The 16,813-nt window shown below is 47.8% G+C and overlaps 2 protein-coding genes across 2 annotated transcripts in view; both read left to right on the top strand.

Annotated features, from left to right (window-relative positions):
• Window positions 1-28: 28 nt before the first annotated feature.
• Window positions 29-3,341, top strand: PPCS (phosphopantothenoylcysteine synthetase; the record flags this gene model as incomplete). Its single annotated transcript, XM_084300207.1, has 3 exons — window positions 29-542; window positions 766-869; window positions 1,967-3,341. 3 exons carry the CDS (start codon window positions 29-31, stop codon window positions 2,288-2,290), a joined length of 942 nt encoding a protein of 313 aa, XP_084156333.1. The 3' UTR covers window positions 2,291-3,341.
• CCDC30 (coiled-coil domain containing 30) overlaps window positions 2,796-16,813 on the top strand; it is a gene marked incomplete at both ends in the record, with an annotated part of 41,631 nt that continues 27,613 nt past the window's right edge. Inside the window, 4 exons of the mRNA XM_084300206.1 lie at window positions 2,796-2,884; window positions 4,369-4,756; window positions 5,377-5,491; window positions 11,162-11,352. Coding sequence (XP_084156332.1) covers window positions 2,796-2,884; window positions 4,369-4,756; window positions 5,377-5,491; window positions 11,162-11,352 — 783 coding nt within the window. The remainder of the gene's footprint in view (window positions 2,885-4,368; window positions 4,757-5,376; window positions 5,492-11,161; window positions 11,353-16,813) is intronic.

Here is a 16,813-nt window from a genome sequence, read left to right as displayed (position 1 = left end):
TTCTAGGGCGGGGGCGGGGCCGGCGGCGATGGCGGCGGCGGCGGCTGCGGGCGGCGCGGCGGAGGAGGCGGCGGCGGCGGCGGCGGCGGCGGCGGAGGAGCGCGTGCGGGCCTGGGCGGAGGCGCAGGCGGCGCGCGGGCGGCGCGTGGCGCTGGTGACGTCGGGCGGGACGCAGGTGCCGCTGGAGGCGCGCGCCGTGCGCTTCCTGGAGAACTTCAGCAGCGGGCGGCGCGGCGCCGCCTCGGCAGAGCGGCTGGTGGGCGCCGGGTACGGCGTCTGCTTCCTGCACCGCGCCCGCTCCGCCTTCCCCTGGGCCCGCGCCCTGCCGCCGCCCGGGCCCGCCCTGCTCGACGCGCTCCGCCTCACCCCCGGGCCGCCGCCCGGCGTGGCCGCCGAGCCGTCCGCCCTGCCCGGCCTCCTGCCCGCCCTCCGCGAGTACCGGCGCGCCGCCGAGAGCGGGGCGCTGCTGGCCATCGAGTTCACCGGGCTGGCCGAGTACCTGGCGCTTCTGCGAGCCGCCGCCCGCGCCCTGGCGCCCTTCGGTACCGGGGGGGGGGTGTAAGGGGGCTGGCCCCGGGGGCAGCACCGCTCCGAGCAGGGTGGTGAGGGGGGCCCGCGGGCACCGGCCTGGCTGGGCTTGGTGTGAGGGGGGCTGGAAGCCGGGGGGCCCCGGTCGGTCCCTGGGGGTCGTAGTTGGTGCGAGAGGGCCTGACAGCTTGGAGCAGGTGAGCAACGGTGAGTGCTGGCGGTTGTTGTCTTTCACAGGCTCTAGCGTCATGTTTTACCTGGCAGCGGCGGTGTCTGACTTCTACATCCCTGCCTCGGAGATGCCCGAGCACAAGATCCAGTCCTCGGAGGGGCCCCTGCAGGTGAGGCACCCCTGGGCTTGGCAGCCCCCATCTGCAGCCTCGTAGTGACCTCCGAGCACCCTGGTGGTGCCATGGTGGTGCCGGTATCCTGACAGGGTGGGGATGGCAGGGGGATGACTGAATAAGACCTGGGAGAGGTCACAGAGCAAAAGCTCATTGGCCAAAAATGTGCATTTTCCCTGGGAATGCAAAGGTGCATTTCCATGGGAGCAGGATTTTTTTTTTTTTAATTTGTTTGTCTTAGGGTGAATTGCTGCCTAGATCAAGTTCCTCTTGTTTCCCCAGCTGCCTCTTTGAGCTTCGCTGCAAAAGAAGCAGTGGGGCTGTGTGGTGGGCAAATAAGAGGGCACGGCAGGATCAGTCCTGTCCTAGAATGATCTGCATTTATGTTTAGTACCCTTCCTGTGGTTAAGGGGTGTAGTGCATGTCTCTGGTGCCCAGACCCTTTTTACTTATGGGAACAGGTGGATCTGGAGTTCTGTATATAACAAATACCAAATTTGTTCTGCTGGTTTAGTTTAATTAGCTTTTAATGAGTTGCTGGTCTTTTTTTTTTTTAATCCTTAATGTAGGAAAAAATAAGATCCTACCTGAATCCAGTGGCAAGCCCAGAGGCTGAGAAGTTGAATAAAAAGGCTACTATGTGCCCCCTTCTTCCCCCACATATTTTGGCATATATATGCCTCATGTGTCTTGAAAGAGTTCATAGAAAGAAGAGTTGAGCCTTGACAAGGTGGATTTTGGAGAGCCAAAGACACAGTGTCTTGCTGTTTTAAGTCTGTACTAATCTTCCTCTGCTTAAGTTTAAGTTCTTGAGCACTCAAATGAGAGAAGTATGTTGATGCAGTTACAGTTTCATTGCTTAACAACACCCTAATTGTTGTGAATAGCAGACAGGTATTTGAATCTAGTTTTTCCGTTCATGTTAGTGAAATTTTGGTGAGATCTGACAAAATATGGTCTTGAAAAATCTCCCAGTGAGAAGTCATGTGAAGGCAGAATTTCCTTAGTCTTTGTGTTGCTGTCCTTATCTCTCATTAAAACACATTGTTATGTTTTTACTGAAACTTTTTTTCTGTTGTGTTTTCCTAACGTAGATCACAATGAAGATGGTGCCAAAAATGCTCTCTCCTCTTGTCAAAGAATGGGCTCCGGAGGCTTTCGTTATTTCCTTTAAATTGGAGACAGATCCCTTGATTTTAATTGATAAATCACTGAAGGCTCTGGAGAAATATCGTCACCAGGTGGTGGTAGCAAATATCCTGGAGTCACGGAGAACCTCTGTTATTATTGTAACCAAAGATTCACAGACTCCATTGTCTCTTTCTGATGAAGAAATAGGGCAAGGCATGGAAATAGAAGAAAAGATAGTGAGCTATCTTCAGGGCCAACATACCTTGTTTATAGAGAAGAAAATATGAGGTTTGGCTCTGAATGAATTAAACAAAGTTGTACTAGAGAGGGAGTGGAACTGGAGCAGTTCTCTATTCCAGGTAAATAGAATCACGCTATGGAAAAGGCTGCCGTCCAAAACTGTCTACTTTTCTACAGCTTGGTGATGGTTATTGTTGATTGCTTTGAAAAAGTAAAATACACAGAAGTGAAAACATTCCAAAGGATGATAAATTAAATTGTTTTAGTTTGTAGAAAAGGAACAGGCATACTGCTATATTTCTGCCCCATGGGCTTAGGAGAACTGGGAGGTGGAGAAATGGTATCCATATGTCTATAAATGATTTTTCTGAATCTGCCTCTTTAAAGTTTCTTTTTGAAATGTTGGATGGAAAGAATGGAGCTCTGCAGGAAATAAGATGTTCTGTTACACACTGGAGTGGAACTGTAGTGCTGGCAATGGACTGGTATTGAAAGTGGATGGTGAAACCAGCGTGGCAAAAAGGAAGGAGACCATCGTGGTAACAATGGGCAATGGTGGAGAGCATCTGTTACTCTGAGATAGATCCTGTGGACCCACACTTCAAGAACTCTGCCTACAAACACTTTTCAGAGCAGAAATGGTAGCAGTTGCTGCAGTTGTGGTTATTTTCTTTGAGCTGAGTCCTCTTGAGTACCTGTTGCAGGAAGTGCTGTTCAAGCTGAGCTGGGAGGAACTGGAGAGTGGCAAGAGCAAAAGAGCAGCCAAATAGGTACTGTAATGGTGTCCTTAGAGCAGCTTTGCTCAGTGATGTTCTTTCCAGCGTGAGTGTTCCCAGATTGCTGGGGGGCATAAAGGTGAAGGGACATGCAGCACAGAGGATAAGTGGCAGTGTCAGGTTTGGGAACAGGTGGTTAGTGATCAGCCTCGGGAGGAAAGTACTTGTTAGCTGTTGGGATGGAGTTAAAGAGGGAGCCAGTTAGAACTGTGGGATTCCAGATTTTCCCTAAATCCTGCTTCCATGTGATTGCTTATTGTAAGCATGAGGAATGTATGCTTAGAAGCTGGTTAAATGTGCCATTAATTACAGAGTTAGAAAAGAGAAACAATAAATTTAATTGCATATCTACTGTTGTCCAATGCGTGCCTTTTTGCATACTTTCCTCAAAATGAATTTACTGTAATTCTGTAAACAAAGAAAATACACTGTAGTGCAATTCTCACACTGAGTCCTCTCCAAAGGTGAGGATCATCTCATCCTTAAGGTCCCTTCCAACCCGAGCCATTCTATGATCTTAAAACCACTGAGCACACAAGAAGGCAACAGGAAGAAGTGCTGTTACGACAGCACCGATCACCTGAGAATAGGTTTGCTCAATGAGGAAAAGAAACCCAGCAGAACAAGAAGCTGAAAAGAGCATGAGAACGGGCTCAGCAGAGCAGGAGGGGTGCCTGAAAGACTTACAGTTTGCAAGCAGGTTATACATGTATTTAGTGGTGGAAGAAATAGCCCAGGTTCCTCAGGAGAGCTGAGAGAGCTAGCAGTTTAGGAGAAGGAAACAATACTTTATGTATGGCCGGGACTGATACCTGCAGAGGTCTGTAGTGGTTGTTAAAAGTGGTTGATCTGAAGGGAGAATCTGCCAGCACAAGTGATGCGCACGTGGCTGGTGCTGAATATTCCTGTTAACACTGGAGACCTGGCCAACCTGCACTATCAGGGAGTAAAAGGCCACCTCCTGTCTGTAGGGTAACAGCAGAGTGTGTTTTAAGAAACTGAAATGGAGACTGTGATCAGATGTGGGAAGTACCTGTCAAAGTGCAAGAAGGTAAAGTGCTTAGGAAAAAACAGAATGTGCTGCACGTGTATTGTATGTGCTTGTGCACTCAGAAAGCTGCCTGTTTTAATCTTTTGGTGCATGATCAATATGAATGTATGGTCCTGCTAGCTTAGAGGTTTCTGTTGCCTTATTTTGAATCTTGCACTTACAAACAGAGGTGGGCTGGCAAAGGTGAGAATTACATAAAGTCAGGTCCGAGTAAATTAAGCACACCCTTGAAGCACTGTTAGAATAAGTGGTGGAAGAAGTGCAACGAATGTCATCTTGGTACTCTGCCCTTTGTGAGGGGGTTATGGAGGAGGGAAGCCCCAGGCTCCACCTCTTGGAGCCCGCAGGAGGCCGTGGCGGGGCTGGGCCATTTTGCCGGGACCCCTCGGGGGCCTGCTCGGGGGGCGGGCCTCTCGCTCGCAGGCCTGAGTGACGGCTCCCCCGGCCAATCGGCGTCGCGCTCGCCCCCCCCCCGCCGTTGCCACGGATCCCGCCGTGCCGGGGGGGCCGTGGCGGGGCCCGGGCCCGCGCCGCACGGTGCCGGGGGGTGCCCGCGGGTTGCCCGGCAGCGCCCGGGCCGCGGCGTCCCGCCCGCCGCTTACGGCCCGTCTCGGTTCCCCCGCGGGCGGAGCAGCCGGGCCTGGCTCGGAGAGCTCGAGCGGCGGCGTGCGGGGGAGCTGCGAGAAGTAAGGGCCGGCTCCCGGCCGCGGGGCTGCCGGTGCGGCGTTACCGCTGCGCCTCTCGCCTCCCGTGCCCGCGGCGTGTAACGGGGCGCGGTGCCGGCTGGCGGGCGCTTTCCTCTCGGCCCTGTTGTCAAGTGCACGGCTGCCGGCAGCGGGCCTCGGGCTGCCCCGCTCCTGTCAGCGGGCCTCTGGTCCCCACGCCAAAAAACCTGCCCGAGAGCGGGGCCAGTGCGGGGCCAGTGCACGTCCCCTGCGCCCGCCGGTGAATCTGGTTAAAGGCCGGCTCGTTGTGCCAGGTCTGCTTTGCTGCCCAATGCTGAGCCTTTCTGTGTCTCTTCTGATAAGACCTTTTTTTTTTTTTTTTTTTTTTTTTTTTTTAAGAAAAAAGGGGTGTGGGGGAGAGAAATGGGGCCTTTCTAGTTGAAAGGCTGCCTCCCTAACAAAATGTCCCCGGATTCTAAAATGGCACAAAGCGTAGTGTTGTGCAAATGGTTGAGTTTATCTTGTAAATCTTGGGGGTGAAGGGAGCTTGAGAGTTACTCGTGCCAGTAACTTGCTGATGAGTAAGTTTCTGAGCTGGTCGTAAGCATGCTGAAGCATAGGGACGTTTTCATGTTTTCTAGGTGGAAAGCTACGTGGGCCATGTCCGTAACCTGACAGAGGAATGGGACAACGTCATCATGGAGTATGACAAAGAAAACGAGCACCTGAGAGATGAGCTGATGCAGCTGCAGCAGGGTAATCCTTTCGCTCTGAAGCACAGTCCAAGGGGATGCATTGCCAGGTAGTGCTCTACAGGTTTTCCAGCAGAGCTGGCTGAAAGCTTCTTTGCAGGAAGAACAACGTTTCTCAATGAGTTCTGTGAGACAAGCGTTCATGGCTTATTTTTTTGGGAGGTTGGCAGAAGTGTTGATGAAACTGAAGCATTAAAATTGTTTTGTAATCGACTTAGTGATTCTTGTCTGCTTTTACTGGCTTTATTCAGTAAGTTGGACAGTTTCTCACCTCATGTAGATGCATTGTCACACAAAGTATCTTTCAGAGCATGTCTGAAGAACAGAATGGATTGTACTGTTCATCTTCCTACTCTAAGTTGTCCGGTAGCTGAGTGTTGAGCTGTGCTCCTACTGAAGTCAATGAAGCAACTTTGCCATTCATTGGCTTTGGTTTAGACAAGGCCCATAGTTTTTAAAAACAACTTTGAAGGACAGATATGTTTGCAACAGTGATTCAAAACTTGTAGTTTGTGCTTATTTTCATGTAGTTGTTCTGTTTAGAGCAAATTATTTCACTTCAAATGATCTGCTTCTCTCTCAAACCTGGGGTTGTTTTGTTCTTGATTTTCTTCAGTCTTATGAGTCTTCTCTTGCGCTTTGAGTGCTGCTAGCAGCACGCTGTTACCGTTAGCTCTTCCTTCTGTGGTATGTATTATCCTGGGCCAGTGGCGAGACTGGGGGTGAGAAACATAGCTTGAACAGGGTCTTTGTTATGCATGCTTTATTTGGGGCAGTGAATATAGGAGTTCGGGGAAATTTATTGCAGGTCTGAGCGTTTGGCTCTGGTCAGCATGCAGGTTTCAGGGAGCATGTCTGGTGAAGTGACGCTTAAAAGATAGGTGAGCTTAAGCACTGTCTGAAAATCTGGTCCTCTGGCACCTCTGGGCTCCAAGAGCTGTACTGTACTGTTGAGTGCTGGTGCGCAAGGCTTTGAAATGACCCAGTGATTACGCTAGGGGTAGAGAATTTTATTGCTGATTCTTCCCTCATCTTTCCCACGAGGTGGCAGGCGCGTGATGAAAACGTCTACAAAGCTGTATTTACATTTGTTTCCTCGTGGTGGCTCTGCTCTTTTCAACTTTGTCCATTTTTAAAGGATTCTCATGGCTGTTGAGCAATGATTAACACTGAAATGGAAGCTGACATCTGTGACCACGATATTGTTGGGTTCCTAGTTGTGACCAAGTTATTACCAGCCTGCAATTCCTGAGGAGTTCCTGTGGTTCCATGGTGCTTTGGTGCTGTATGGTGGTTTCACACAGCTTTCTGGAGAAGTTTATTTTGGGATGTTGCTGCCAGACTTTGGTTTTTAAGACCTGTTATTGCCTTACTGATGGCGGTAGCTGCAGTTCTGCAACACATACTGGCGGCTTAGTGATCTGGCCAGTGGTATGGATACGTCGATAAAGCCCTGTCTTCCACTAGGGTGTTCTCCACAGTGAGAGATACCAGCCTTGGTGTGTTTTGGGGTGCTTATGGATAGCTTCCTTGTGGAACTGGCCTTTTGGCTTGTGCAAGGCAGCTGCTGGCCATGGAAGGGTGCAACAGGTGACAAGCAGGCACTGTTATTGGCTGTGCAAGGCAGCAGCTTGGATTGTGGCTGAACTACCGTGTCTGCATGTGCCAGCATGTCCCTAGAGATCCAGGGAGAGGTGCTGGAGGGAGGACTGGAGTCCCTTTCTTCCAGGAGTGAAGTTCATCATCTTCCTATCCCACCTCCAGCTCCTTCGAGGGTGATGTGAGACTGCTGGGGGGGGGCAGCTTGAGGGCTGTAGGCATGCTTTGTGGTCTGGTGCCAGGCAGCAGCCTCACGTTGGACAGATCTGAGATACCTTTGAGTCTGTGTCCTGGGTCCTTGCATGTTTGTGTCTGTGTGTCGGCTTTTCCCTCTGAAGGTACTGACTGACACAGAAGTGGATGCTCAAGTTGTCTGTTGACAGTGATTGCTCCAGAGTGCTCGGAGGTCCCTGGCTCTGGGCACTATGTGACTTAGCTGGTAGGAGTTCATGTGGGTCATTTCTTGCTCTGTGAATATTTGTTATTTCTGCCATTTTTCTCTTTCCGTTCTGTTTCCTCCCCACCTATCCTTCCTCCTTTACAAAACAAAACAAAACACAAAAAAAACACTGGCCATCTCTGGCACAGAGCTGCTGAGCATGTTGAGGAATGTGCTTGTGCCTTAGCAGCTGTGCTTGCTCAGTCCTTTACCTGCTCCGGTTCTCTGATCCACCTCTGCTGTGTGGCTGCACAGTTCAGTGCTGCATCACCACGTTTGTTCCATGGGCCTCTGCTTTCTCCTGGAGTTTGTGCAAACCAGCCGAGAGGTTCCTCCCGTGTTCTGCGGGGTGCAGAGCAGGCTGAGGGTCGGTTGCCCTCTGGGTCTTATTGCACCTCTTGTTTTCTCTTTAGGAGGGACAACATGATACTGCAGATCAGGCTTTAACAAAACAGGGCTGGAGAAGGAGTCTTGTGAAAAGGAAGACCCCAGCTCACTGGGATTGTTAAACAAAAAATGTGAGTAAGGCTACTCCAGAGGGCCACGGCAGGGAGCTTTTGGGAGGCTTGAAATGAGTTCAGATGGGAAAGGGTAGTTGAGGACAGTGGCTGGTTGAAGCCTGTGGTGCAGCCAGAGGATCAGCATGAGTGGCGAGGTGCAAGTGGACAGGATCTGTCCAGATCTGGAGTGCAGGGCAGGCCAGTGGCAGCTGGGAGAACACGCTTCGGAGACCAGGAAGGAAAAGTGCCCTCAAAAGAGGTGCAAAGACTTGGGTAAATGCGGGACATCACTTGGGTGGACTGTGGGGGCTGAGCATGCTCCCTCTTCCAAAAAAACACCCAAACAGATCAGAAGCTGTGCTTGGTCCTAGGATTGCTGTGAACAATTTGATCTGCCAAAAGCTGTTTCTGATGATAAAAGCAAGTTTATGCTTATATATTTATTTCTTGCCTGGAACGGGCCCGCAGAGTTCCTGCCGTGCCTGGTTTTATGCTGAGCTATTGATCTGAGCTTTACCTCATTTGGTTCCTCTGCCCAGAGTGACATTTTTCCTTTCCTCGAGGCACTTCATAATCCATTTCTGATGGTTCTCATCTGATATGCTTCAGTGTTTTTGGAGGGCAGATCGAAAACTCATGCACAGAATTACCAAAGCTTTTATGAAAAACAGATGTAACAGAAGTAAAACAGGATGCTGTTGGGGCCTTGCCATGATTTAAGGAGTGAAACAAAAAGAATCGTCGTAGCCTGAGCTCGTTTGTTGTGACAGCTGTACTGCTTAAATGTCCCCTGCATGGATGAGAGGACACGGCTTCTGTGGTGGGTGTGGTATCTGTGAATTGCACATTTCTGTGCATTAGGTAGAGAAACTTCCTCTCTTGCTTTACAAAGGTAAGACACCTTTGCAGAAACAAAGCTCACTTCAGAGAAGCAGAGGTGCAGTAGGTATGTGCTTGTGGGAGCACATCAGGGCACTGACATTGATCATTCAAGGTGTTTGCTCTCTTTGCTAGGTCACATATGATATAATACAGAAGGGGTTTGTGAGATGCTTGTAAGGAACCAGTGGGCTTTTACAGGAAGGTAATTTGTGCTTTGTGCTGCAGTGTCCTCTCATCCTCACAGATCTTTTTTTTTTTTTTTTCCTCTTCAGCCTGTGGAAGATTTCTAGATCATGTTGCCACATCTATGTAGCATAGTATTGTTTTGCAGGCTGCATGCAAGGGAAGTACCTTCAAGCAAAACTGTCCATATAGGAGTAGTTTTGTGAGTTCTTCTGTGAGCTCAACTTGTGTGAGTTGTGTGAGTCCCTTTCACCTGCTGTCCTGCTTCTGTCTTTAAGCAAAGCAGCTACCAGGGGAAGATGCAAGAACCCCAGTTTGGATTGTCAGTGGGAGGAATCTGTGAGGCAGCTTGGAGGCCATGTGGGTTTCTCAGTTTAGTGTGAGCTGTGGGTTCTTCATAAGGCATATGGAACAAGGGGTCAGTTATTTTTAAACTGTAAACTGCAATATTTTGTTCTCCTTCATACAGGAAAGCTGCAAGAGAGCCATGCTTTACCTCTTCATTGAACAAGCTGTAATTCATAACCACAGGGAGGGTGAATGGGAAACCGCAGGGTGTTTTCCATCCATAGGGCTGGACAGAGCCAGCTGCAAAGTGCAGAGTGGAAACAAGCAATTGATTTGAGCCTTAGGGTGTGATTGTGCTGGGTCCCCTGTTAAATCCAGTGTGTGAAAGTGCAGAGCAGGCTTGTCCAAAGCTGTATATGTATTCTGTGTAAGAGTATGAGAAATACTTGTTCTGTGTAACTTCTGAGGCTTAGCTCCCTAAGCAGTGAAGGAGTGTGACTATGCCACCCTTGTCAACACAAACCCCGCAACTCCCTGATTCCCATCCTACAGCTCTTGGAAGCATTTATAAACTATTTTGGGCTAGAAATTGGGAATAGTTTTCCTTTTTAATGTTAATTAAATTACTGGAGAAAAGACTGATGAGAAATGAGCAGTGTTTACATAGGGAGGTTTTCAAAGCCCTTCTTTAGATTAACAAGCTAATAGATCCAGTGCAGGAATTGCTGCCATGGCCACGAAGGAGACGAAGGCATCCTCATGCTCTCCAGGTGGATGAATTGCCAACCAAAGTGAGGGGTTCTTGTGTATTTTTTTTTTTTAAACAAATGATCCTGAGCATGCTGCAAAATGGAGTTCAAACCAAATAGGAAACCTCTTGTATTGTGTTTTTTTTTTTTTTTTTCCTGCACGTTTCTTCTGACAAATGTACCTGGAGAAGTGTAAACACAACTGTATAGTGCTTGTAACCTGGGCAGTAGAGTCAGCTGTGGCCCCAAACAAAGCAGTGCCTAGCTGTAAACAAATACCGTTATGATCTGTTTACCTCAAAAGCCATTGAATCTTGAAGTTTTTCCTAGTACAGAGTCTTCCTAGCTGTAACTTTGGGATAAATAGTAATTGGTAATTTAATTCTGAAAGGAATTTTTGCTTGTTTAATCTTACAGGAGACCTCCAAAAAGCAGGTTTGCGTTACCAAGAAGTTGTCCTTAGCCTGTGGGATTACAGCTGGTTTTGGAGGAATGTGCACGGGGGAAAAAAGCTCTTAGGAAAATTCTGTTTATATGAGTGATATGGTATTTTGTGTCTCTTCTTTCTAAAGAAACTGCTTATGTGATTGCCTGCTCATCTGCTTGGTTTCTCTTAATGCTTTTTTAATCTGTTTAGTTTCCACCAAAGTGTGTTAGGGGGTAAGAGTGTCAAGGACAAAAAGGTTGGTGAAGCATAGCTGCTGGGTGGAGGTAAATGGTCATAACAACTCACCCCTCTTAAGGGCAGGAGAATTCAGATGTAGCAGGTCCTGTCATTTGCTTGTCAGGCAGTGTAGTGGGTGCGAGCGGGAATGTCACAATGGTGGGAATAGGACTACCATGGTAGGAGAGAGTGGGGGATAGGAGGGAGCAAGGAAGCTGGGAAGCAGGAGAACAGACTAGAATTTTTGTGAGCTGTTGGAGGGTTCCAGGAGAAACTGGGGCTGTCGTGGTGTTTAGAGAACCTGGGGCACAGATCCTCAGGGAACCGGGCTTCCTTTCTTCTTGTGCTCACAGAAAGCCTTGTCTTGCAGAAGCCCAGCTGAAGGAGGTCAAGGAGATGCTGGAACAGGAAGGCTTGTCCGAAATAGCTCACAGTAATGCCAGCGAACAGATTGCTTATTTACTGGTAGAAAGAACAGTGCTGCTGGAGAAACTGGAGATCACAGATCAGAAGTTGAATTCACACAGCTACATAGACAGGCTGTGTGCTGCACAGCTTCAGGTACACCCTGCTTTAGCTGCTCAGACTGTCTGAAAGCATGCTGGGGAAAAGAATATCTTTGAGATTTTTAAATTAAAAATTATTCTTCTATCTATGGATTGTTAGTGATGAGGTTTATTTCTGTATTAGTTTTCATTTAGTTTATGTTTATGCTTGATTTGCTCCCAGGTCTTGCATAGGGATAATGAATAGAATTATTTTTGAGAGAATGTTGAAGAATTTGTGATATAATTGGGTCTGAATATCTTCATTGGGCTATAATGGCTTCCTACTGATCCAGATTTCCTGATGATCCATTATTTAATTACAGGTGAGAGAATTCCCTTGACAGTCATTAATTTAAGAAAAACCTTCCCTGTACTCTAAGGTGAGGTTAAAACTCCTTCCTTGTCTTCTAGCTGCGGAGCTAGAGGATGGAAGTTAAGTAAACCTCTGCTTACAGATTTTGTTCTGTAAATAAATTTGACAACATGACTTGGTGGTTGGCAGGCTAGGGGAAGACCATCTACATCTTGACCCTTACTTTTGAGGTCAAGATGACAAAACGGACAAATGGTGGAGGAACAGCAGCTCTGGTGTGTCAGAGAGGCAGTTTGTGACCACCTACCTCAACTAGGGCAATCTCCCTCCCAGCAACTTTGACACCGACTTCCACCTACTCCTGAATATGACTGTTAAAGGGAACTGGGGCCCAGGAGCTCCTGGCCATTGTAGTTCCTCATTTGCAGTTCTCCTGCATTGCTGTGCTTGTTGGCTCTGCTGTGCAACGCTCAGTCTGCCCTTGTGCAATACTCACCTCAGCCCTAACTTCATTTTGACAGTCATGGCTGTCAGATGTGTAGGAGCATAAACGTTGCTGCCCTGGGCTAGGTCAAGAGCCTGTTTAGACTGCAGCATTTGTGATACAGAATGTTCAGTTTCTCTTACTCTTCCCAATCTCCTTCTGCCACTTTAGAAGTGGCTGGACCAGGTTGTGCTTTGGGGTGGGGGGAGCTGTTCCTGCATAGGGACGCAGTGGGTGAGCTCTGGGCTGAAAGGGAGATGCAGGAGGGCTTGGAGCTGCAGCCCCTGCAGAGCACAGCCAGCCAGAACTGGGAACAGAGGAGATGGCAGGGCTTGGTGACACCCAACTGTTTGTCGGAAGCAAGGGCTGCCTGCTAGGGCATCAGCAGGTGGAAGATCTGTGGGCAGACCGTTTCATTTCTGTCACTACCTTGACTTTTCTATAGTTAAAAAGTTGGGTTTATAGTTTTTCATTCTGATAAACTGGTTGGAGTTGAAAAGCTTCTTGGCCTCTTTTGGGTGAGCACACTTAAGGAGGGGGGCTTGTCAGGCCTGCTGCGAAGCTCAGCTTGGTTTGGACTGCATTGCACCATCTGAATCTCAGAGGACTGCATAAGGGCAAAAATTTAGTGGTAGTACATCTGAAATATCCCCCTTGCCTCCAGTGCTGTTAAGTGTCTGAACTGTAGGTGCTATCTTTGTATTTATTAGTCCGTGATTAATTTTTCTCTTCTGTGAATGTGGTTGCTTGTTGACGCCATGCAGTTTTCTTACATCCTCAACATTTTGCAGCAAGGTTCAGTTACTGACACGTTCCTTTGTTTTACTGTGCCATCGCTGGGCTTTGCTTAATGCTCTCCAGCTCTTGCATTCAAGGCAGTGAACAATTGCCTCTTGTCTGTCTTTGCTGTGCCACTCAGGATTATACTGACCTCAAGAGCATCCCTTTCTGGCTGGAGAGTCCCAGTCTGCCTAACTGTTACCAGGTTATGTGTTATTCATGGTTCATTAGTGGTACAATAACACCTTCAGATATAGGTATTTTCCTCAGAATCAACGAGTTTGCTTACAGTGAGGGAGAGATACTTCCCTGAGATGTTGCCTCCCCCTCCTTGTTAGAAAATGTCTCTCTGTGAATCGTGAATAATCTGCATGTAAATGTCTGTCACTTAATACAAATGTTTGCTGCAAACAGACCATTTTTCTGATGAAGCATTGTAATAGAAACCTCACTGTAGTTAAGAGGAAGCAGAGCTGTAACCTTCCAGTGAAATGCCAGTTAACCACATCTGCTACTGAGCATTTACGAGGAGTGATCGGGTTTGCACTTCCTTCACTGCCACGTCTGAGTAAGAGAAGTAGAGCCAGGTCAAATGAGGAATGTAGATGCCTCCAAGTCCGGTATTGAATCCAGGCCTTCCTGCATGGAGCTCATCCTTCTGAACGCGTAGCTGATGGGGACTTCTGTCTAACAGCCTGCGGATAAAGCACGTACCCATGTAAGGTGTAAGTTCAGGTCCCTTCTGTTGATCACTTCAGAGGAATTCCACTTGCATGTTTCTCTCCCTGAGTAAATGAATGACTTTCCATCCTTGTGTTGGAGCTGGCCACTGAGCAGTGAAGACAGGTTCCTGGAGCCGGAAGAGCAAGCAGGCAAGGAGCAGGACTGCAAATAGGGGTTAGGGATGGAAGTCCTGCTTTCTCCTTCTGCTCTCATTCCTTCCTATTTCTCCATCCACTCTGGGGCTGAATGCCCTCTACACCTGGCTGCAGGCTTCCTGGAAAAGAGCTACAGCAGTTATGCATTCAAACTTCTGTTGTGGCATACGGTGTCTGCAGCAACAGCTTCTCCTAGCTGCTCGCTCTCAGACCATTCTTTCTGATGCTTCCATAATGACCGCACAATATGTTTCTGTAACAAGGCTGGCGTTGACTACTGGGTAAAATTGGAGAGTGTATTGTTGCAGCTGTGCTGGGTGAAGGACGAAGCCAGGGCAAAGTCTGGTCCGTAGAGATAGTATAGTCTACATGTGAAGAACAATGTGGACTTTTCTTGAATTCCTCCTGTTACACAGTGCTAGACTCCCCCGTTATGTAAAGACAGGCCTGTAAATACCTGACTTTTATCCAATTTTCATACAGCTGTTTAGAAGAATGAGGCTTGGAAAGGCAAGTGTATTCTTGCATGATCAAAATATATTATAAGGTTAATGCTCCTCATTCTGAATCAAACAGAACTTCTCTGCGGTTCTTACACTGGACACCTTTCTTTCTGTGTTTTTAAAACCAGGTGAAAGACTCTGAAGATGTGCTTTTCAGGAAAACAATTTCTAAAGCAGACTGTTTTTTCTCCCCAAATGATGTCATTGGTGTTCATGCTTGTGAGCTAGAAACTGTTGATTAAGCACTTCTTTCTCCTGGGTAACATCACACATTTGTTCTACAGGATCATTAGAGTCACAGCAGTGTTTCAAGTGAAAAGGTTAATTGTTCTCATTACTCTGTTAACTGGAACGTGTAACCTTTCTAATTCTCAAACAAACTTACGTGCTTGTTCAACCTTATACCGAAAGTCCAAATAAGTTTCTGTTTGTTATGGAAATTAATATGTTTTTTTTTTTTTTTTTTGCTAGACTGCTTAAGCATAGCTGATTTTTTTTTAATGCATCCTCAGTCGAAACCCTGGGTACAAACATGCATTTTTGTGTAGTCATCCTGATACCTAGGTGGGAAAACACTTTGAGTAGTGCCAGAGAAACCTGGCATGTACAAGCACACACCTCTCTAGCATCAAGCTGCAAAAATGTTAATGACAACTAACCTGAGTAGAAGCAAATCCTTGATGCTGATTCATGTGCACAGATCACAGGAGCAGGAGGAATCTGTTAACTTGGTAAGCAGTTCAAAAGAGTAGGGCATGAGGAAGTAACCCACCGCTACACTGATCGAGTAAATCTACCATAGATTTCTGGGAGCAAAGCTGGGCCACTATGCTCAAAAAGGAAGTTGCCAAGGAGATCCTGGCTTTAAAAAAAAATATGTAGTGGGCCTGTAGAGTACTAGCAAAGTATAATAGACAACTGAGGATTTTCCCAGGGATGTGGTATATCTCAGGTTGAAACTTGTCCTTTAAGGTATGATTACAACCCCTTGTTAATGAAGGTATGTTAAAACTGAGCATACTACACCCTGGTGTCCGTGGCAGCATGCTTTCTTGTGGTATTGATCTATTAAAATCTCTTTCTATGCAAGGGTGAGTTTGATCACATTCATCAGACATTGGAAGATGAACTCCAACAACAGTACAAATCCATGCAGCATGCAGAAGAGATGATAAATGAGGTAGTACATCTGCACGTTGCTTGCTGATGACGTGACATGTAGCTGAGATTTCAAGCAGTGGGTCTGTTCTTGAGCACACTGTGAGGTTACTTAGTGTTTTTTGCTGACAGGTTGGGAGTGTGCTTTGAACTGCAGGCTGTGCAATCTTATGAGCCTGGTGCTACACATGAGTTACTAACTTCTGCTGAGAGCCAGGGCTAACATCTCACCAGTGTGAGATGTCTGGGTTGGGGCTGTAAGTGCTGTAAGTATTCATGTGCCTTTCATTCTAGCCACAAATAAAACATACTGGAGACAGAGCAGACCAAAGTCATGGCTGTGAGGAACAGCCCTTTTTATATCAGCTGAAATTACTTCTCGGCACAAACACCAGGTCAGTGGGTGAAGTGTCTGGCTCACAGACTAGGAACATTTTGTAGGCTGGAAGAGAAGGTTTCCATTGCTGGGCTTGGTTGGGACCAGCTCTCACAACAGCCATGGGACAACAAACATGCAGAACTGACTTGTTCTTGGAGCAGATACTCACAGGGTGTGATGGAACCCTCAGCTTGGAAACCCCCCATATATAGATTTTTCTATGTGCTGTCTGTAATCATTCGTCCTTGTCTTCAAATGTGCTTGAAAGTGCACCTTAATTAACAGCATTGTCTCAAGGAAAGAAAAACAGAGCTTTGTAGGAAGCAGCCGTGGCATGCTGTTCAATGTCTGCTCTTTGACACCTGTCCGTGGCAAGGTGTCACCCTCTACATGTGTGTCTCTTGCCTCTGCAAGATCACCTGATTTCTGTTTGTGTCACCACCCCTGTTCTGGTGGGCCCAGAGGAGCGTGGAGGGGGGATCTCCTGTCACCAGGAGGGTTATCTCATTTCCACTGGAGCATTAGATTGTGTGCTCCAGTCCTACAGAGAGGAGCTGGAGAGGGAACAGGCATCACATGTAAGAGTTGAATGAGAGCTGGCTGAGGCCATGCAGAAGCTGCTGGTGGTCCACAAAGGGATCTGGAGGCTGACAGATGAGCTGGATACACAAAGAAAGGAGCAGAGCAAAATACGTCAGTGCTTCTTGTGTGGCTGTGTGCCACTCCTAATTACTGGCCTGCATTTAACCCACCCCTGTTCAGTGTGAGCCTTGCACTTCTCACCCAGGGGAACTGGAGAAAGGCCGTCCCATGTCCTTGTAATGAGGAGAAATCTGCTTCAAGGGTTGCTTCAGTACCTAGGAGACCTGAATGCAGAAACACAGTCAGGATGAATCTGGAGTGTGGAAAGCCAGAACATGGGGCAATCTGATCTTTGATAGGAGTAGCAGCAGCGTCTTGACTTAATTCCTCTCCCTGG

The sequence above is a fragment of the Netta rufina genome (genome assembly GCF_964035555.1).
Source record: "Netta rufina genome assembly, chromosome: 22".
Classification (NCBI taxonomy): domain Eukaryota; kingdom Metazoa; phylum Chordata; class Aves; order Anseriformes; family Anatidae; genus Netta; species Netta rufina.
Note: the sequence above shows the minus strand (reverse complement) of the source record. Positions and strands in the feature narration are given on the sequence as shown.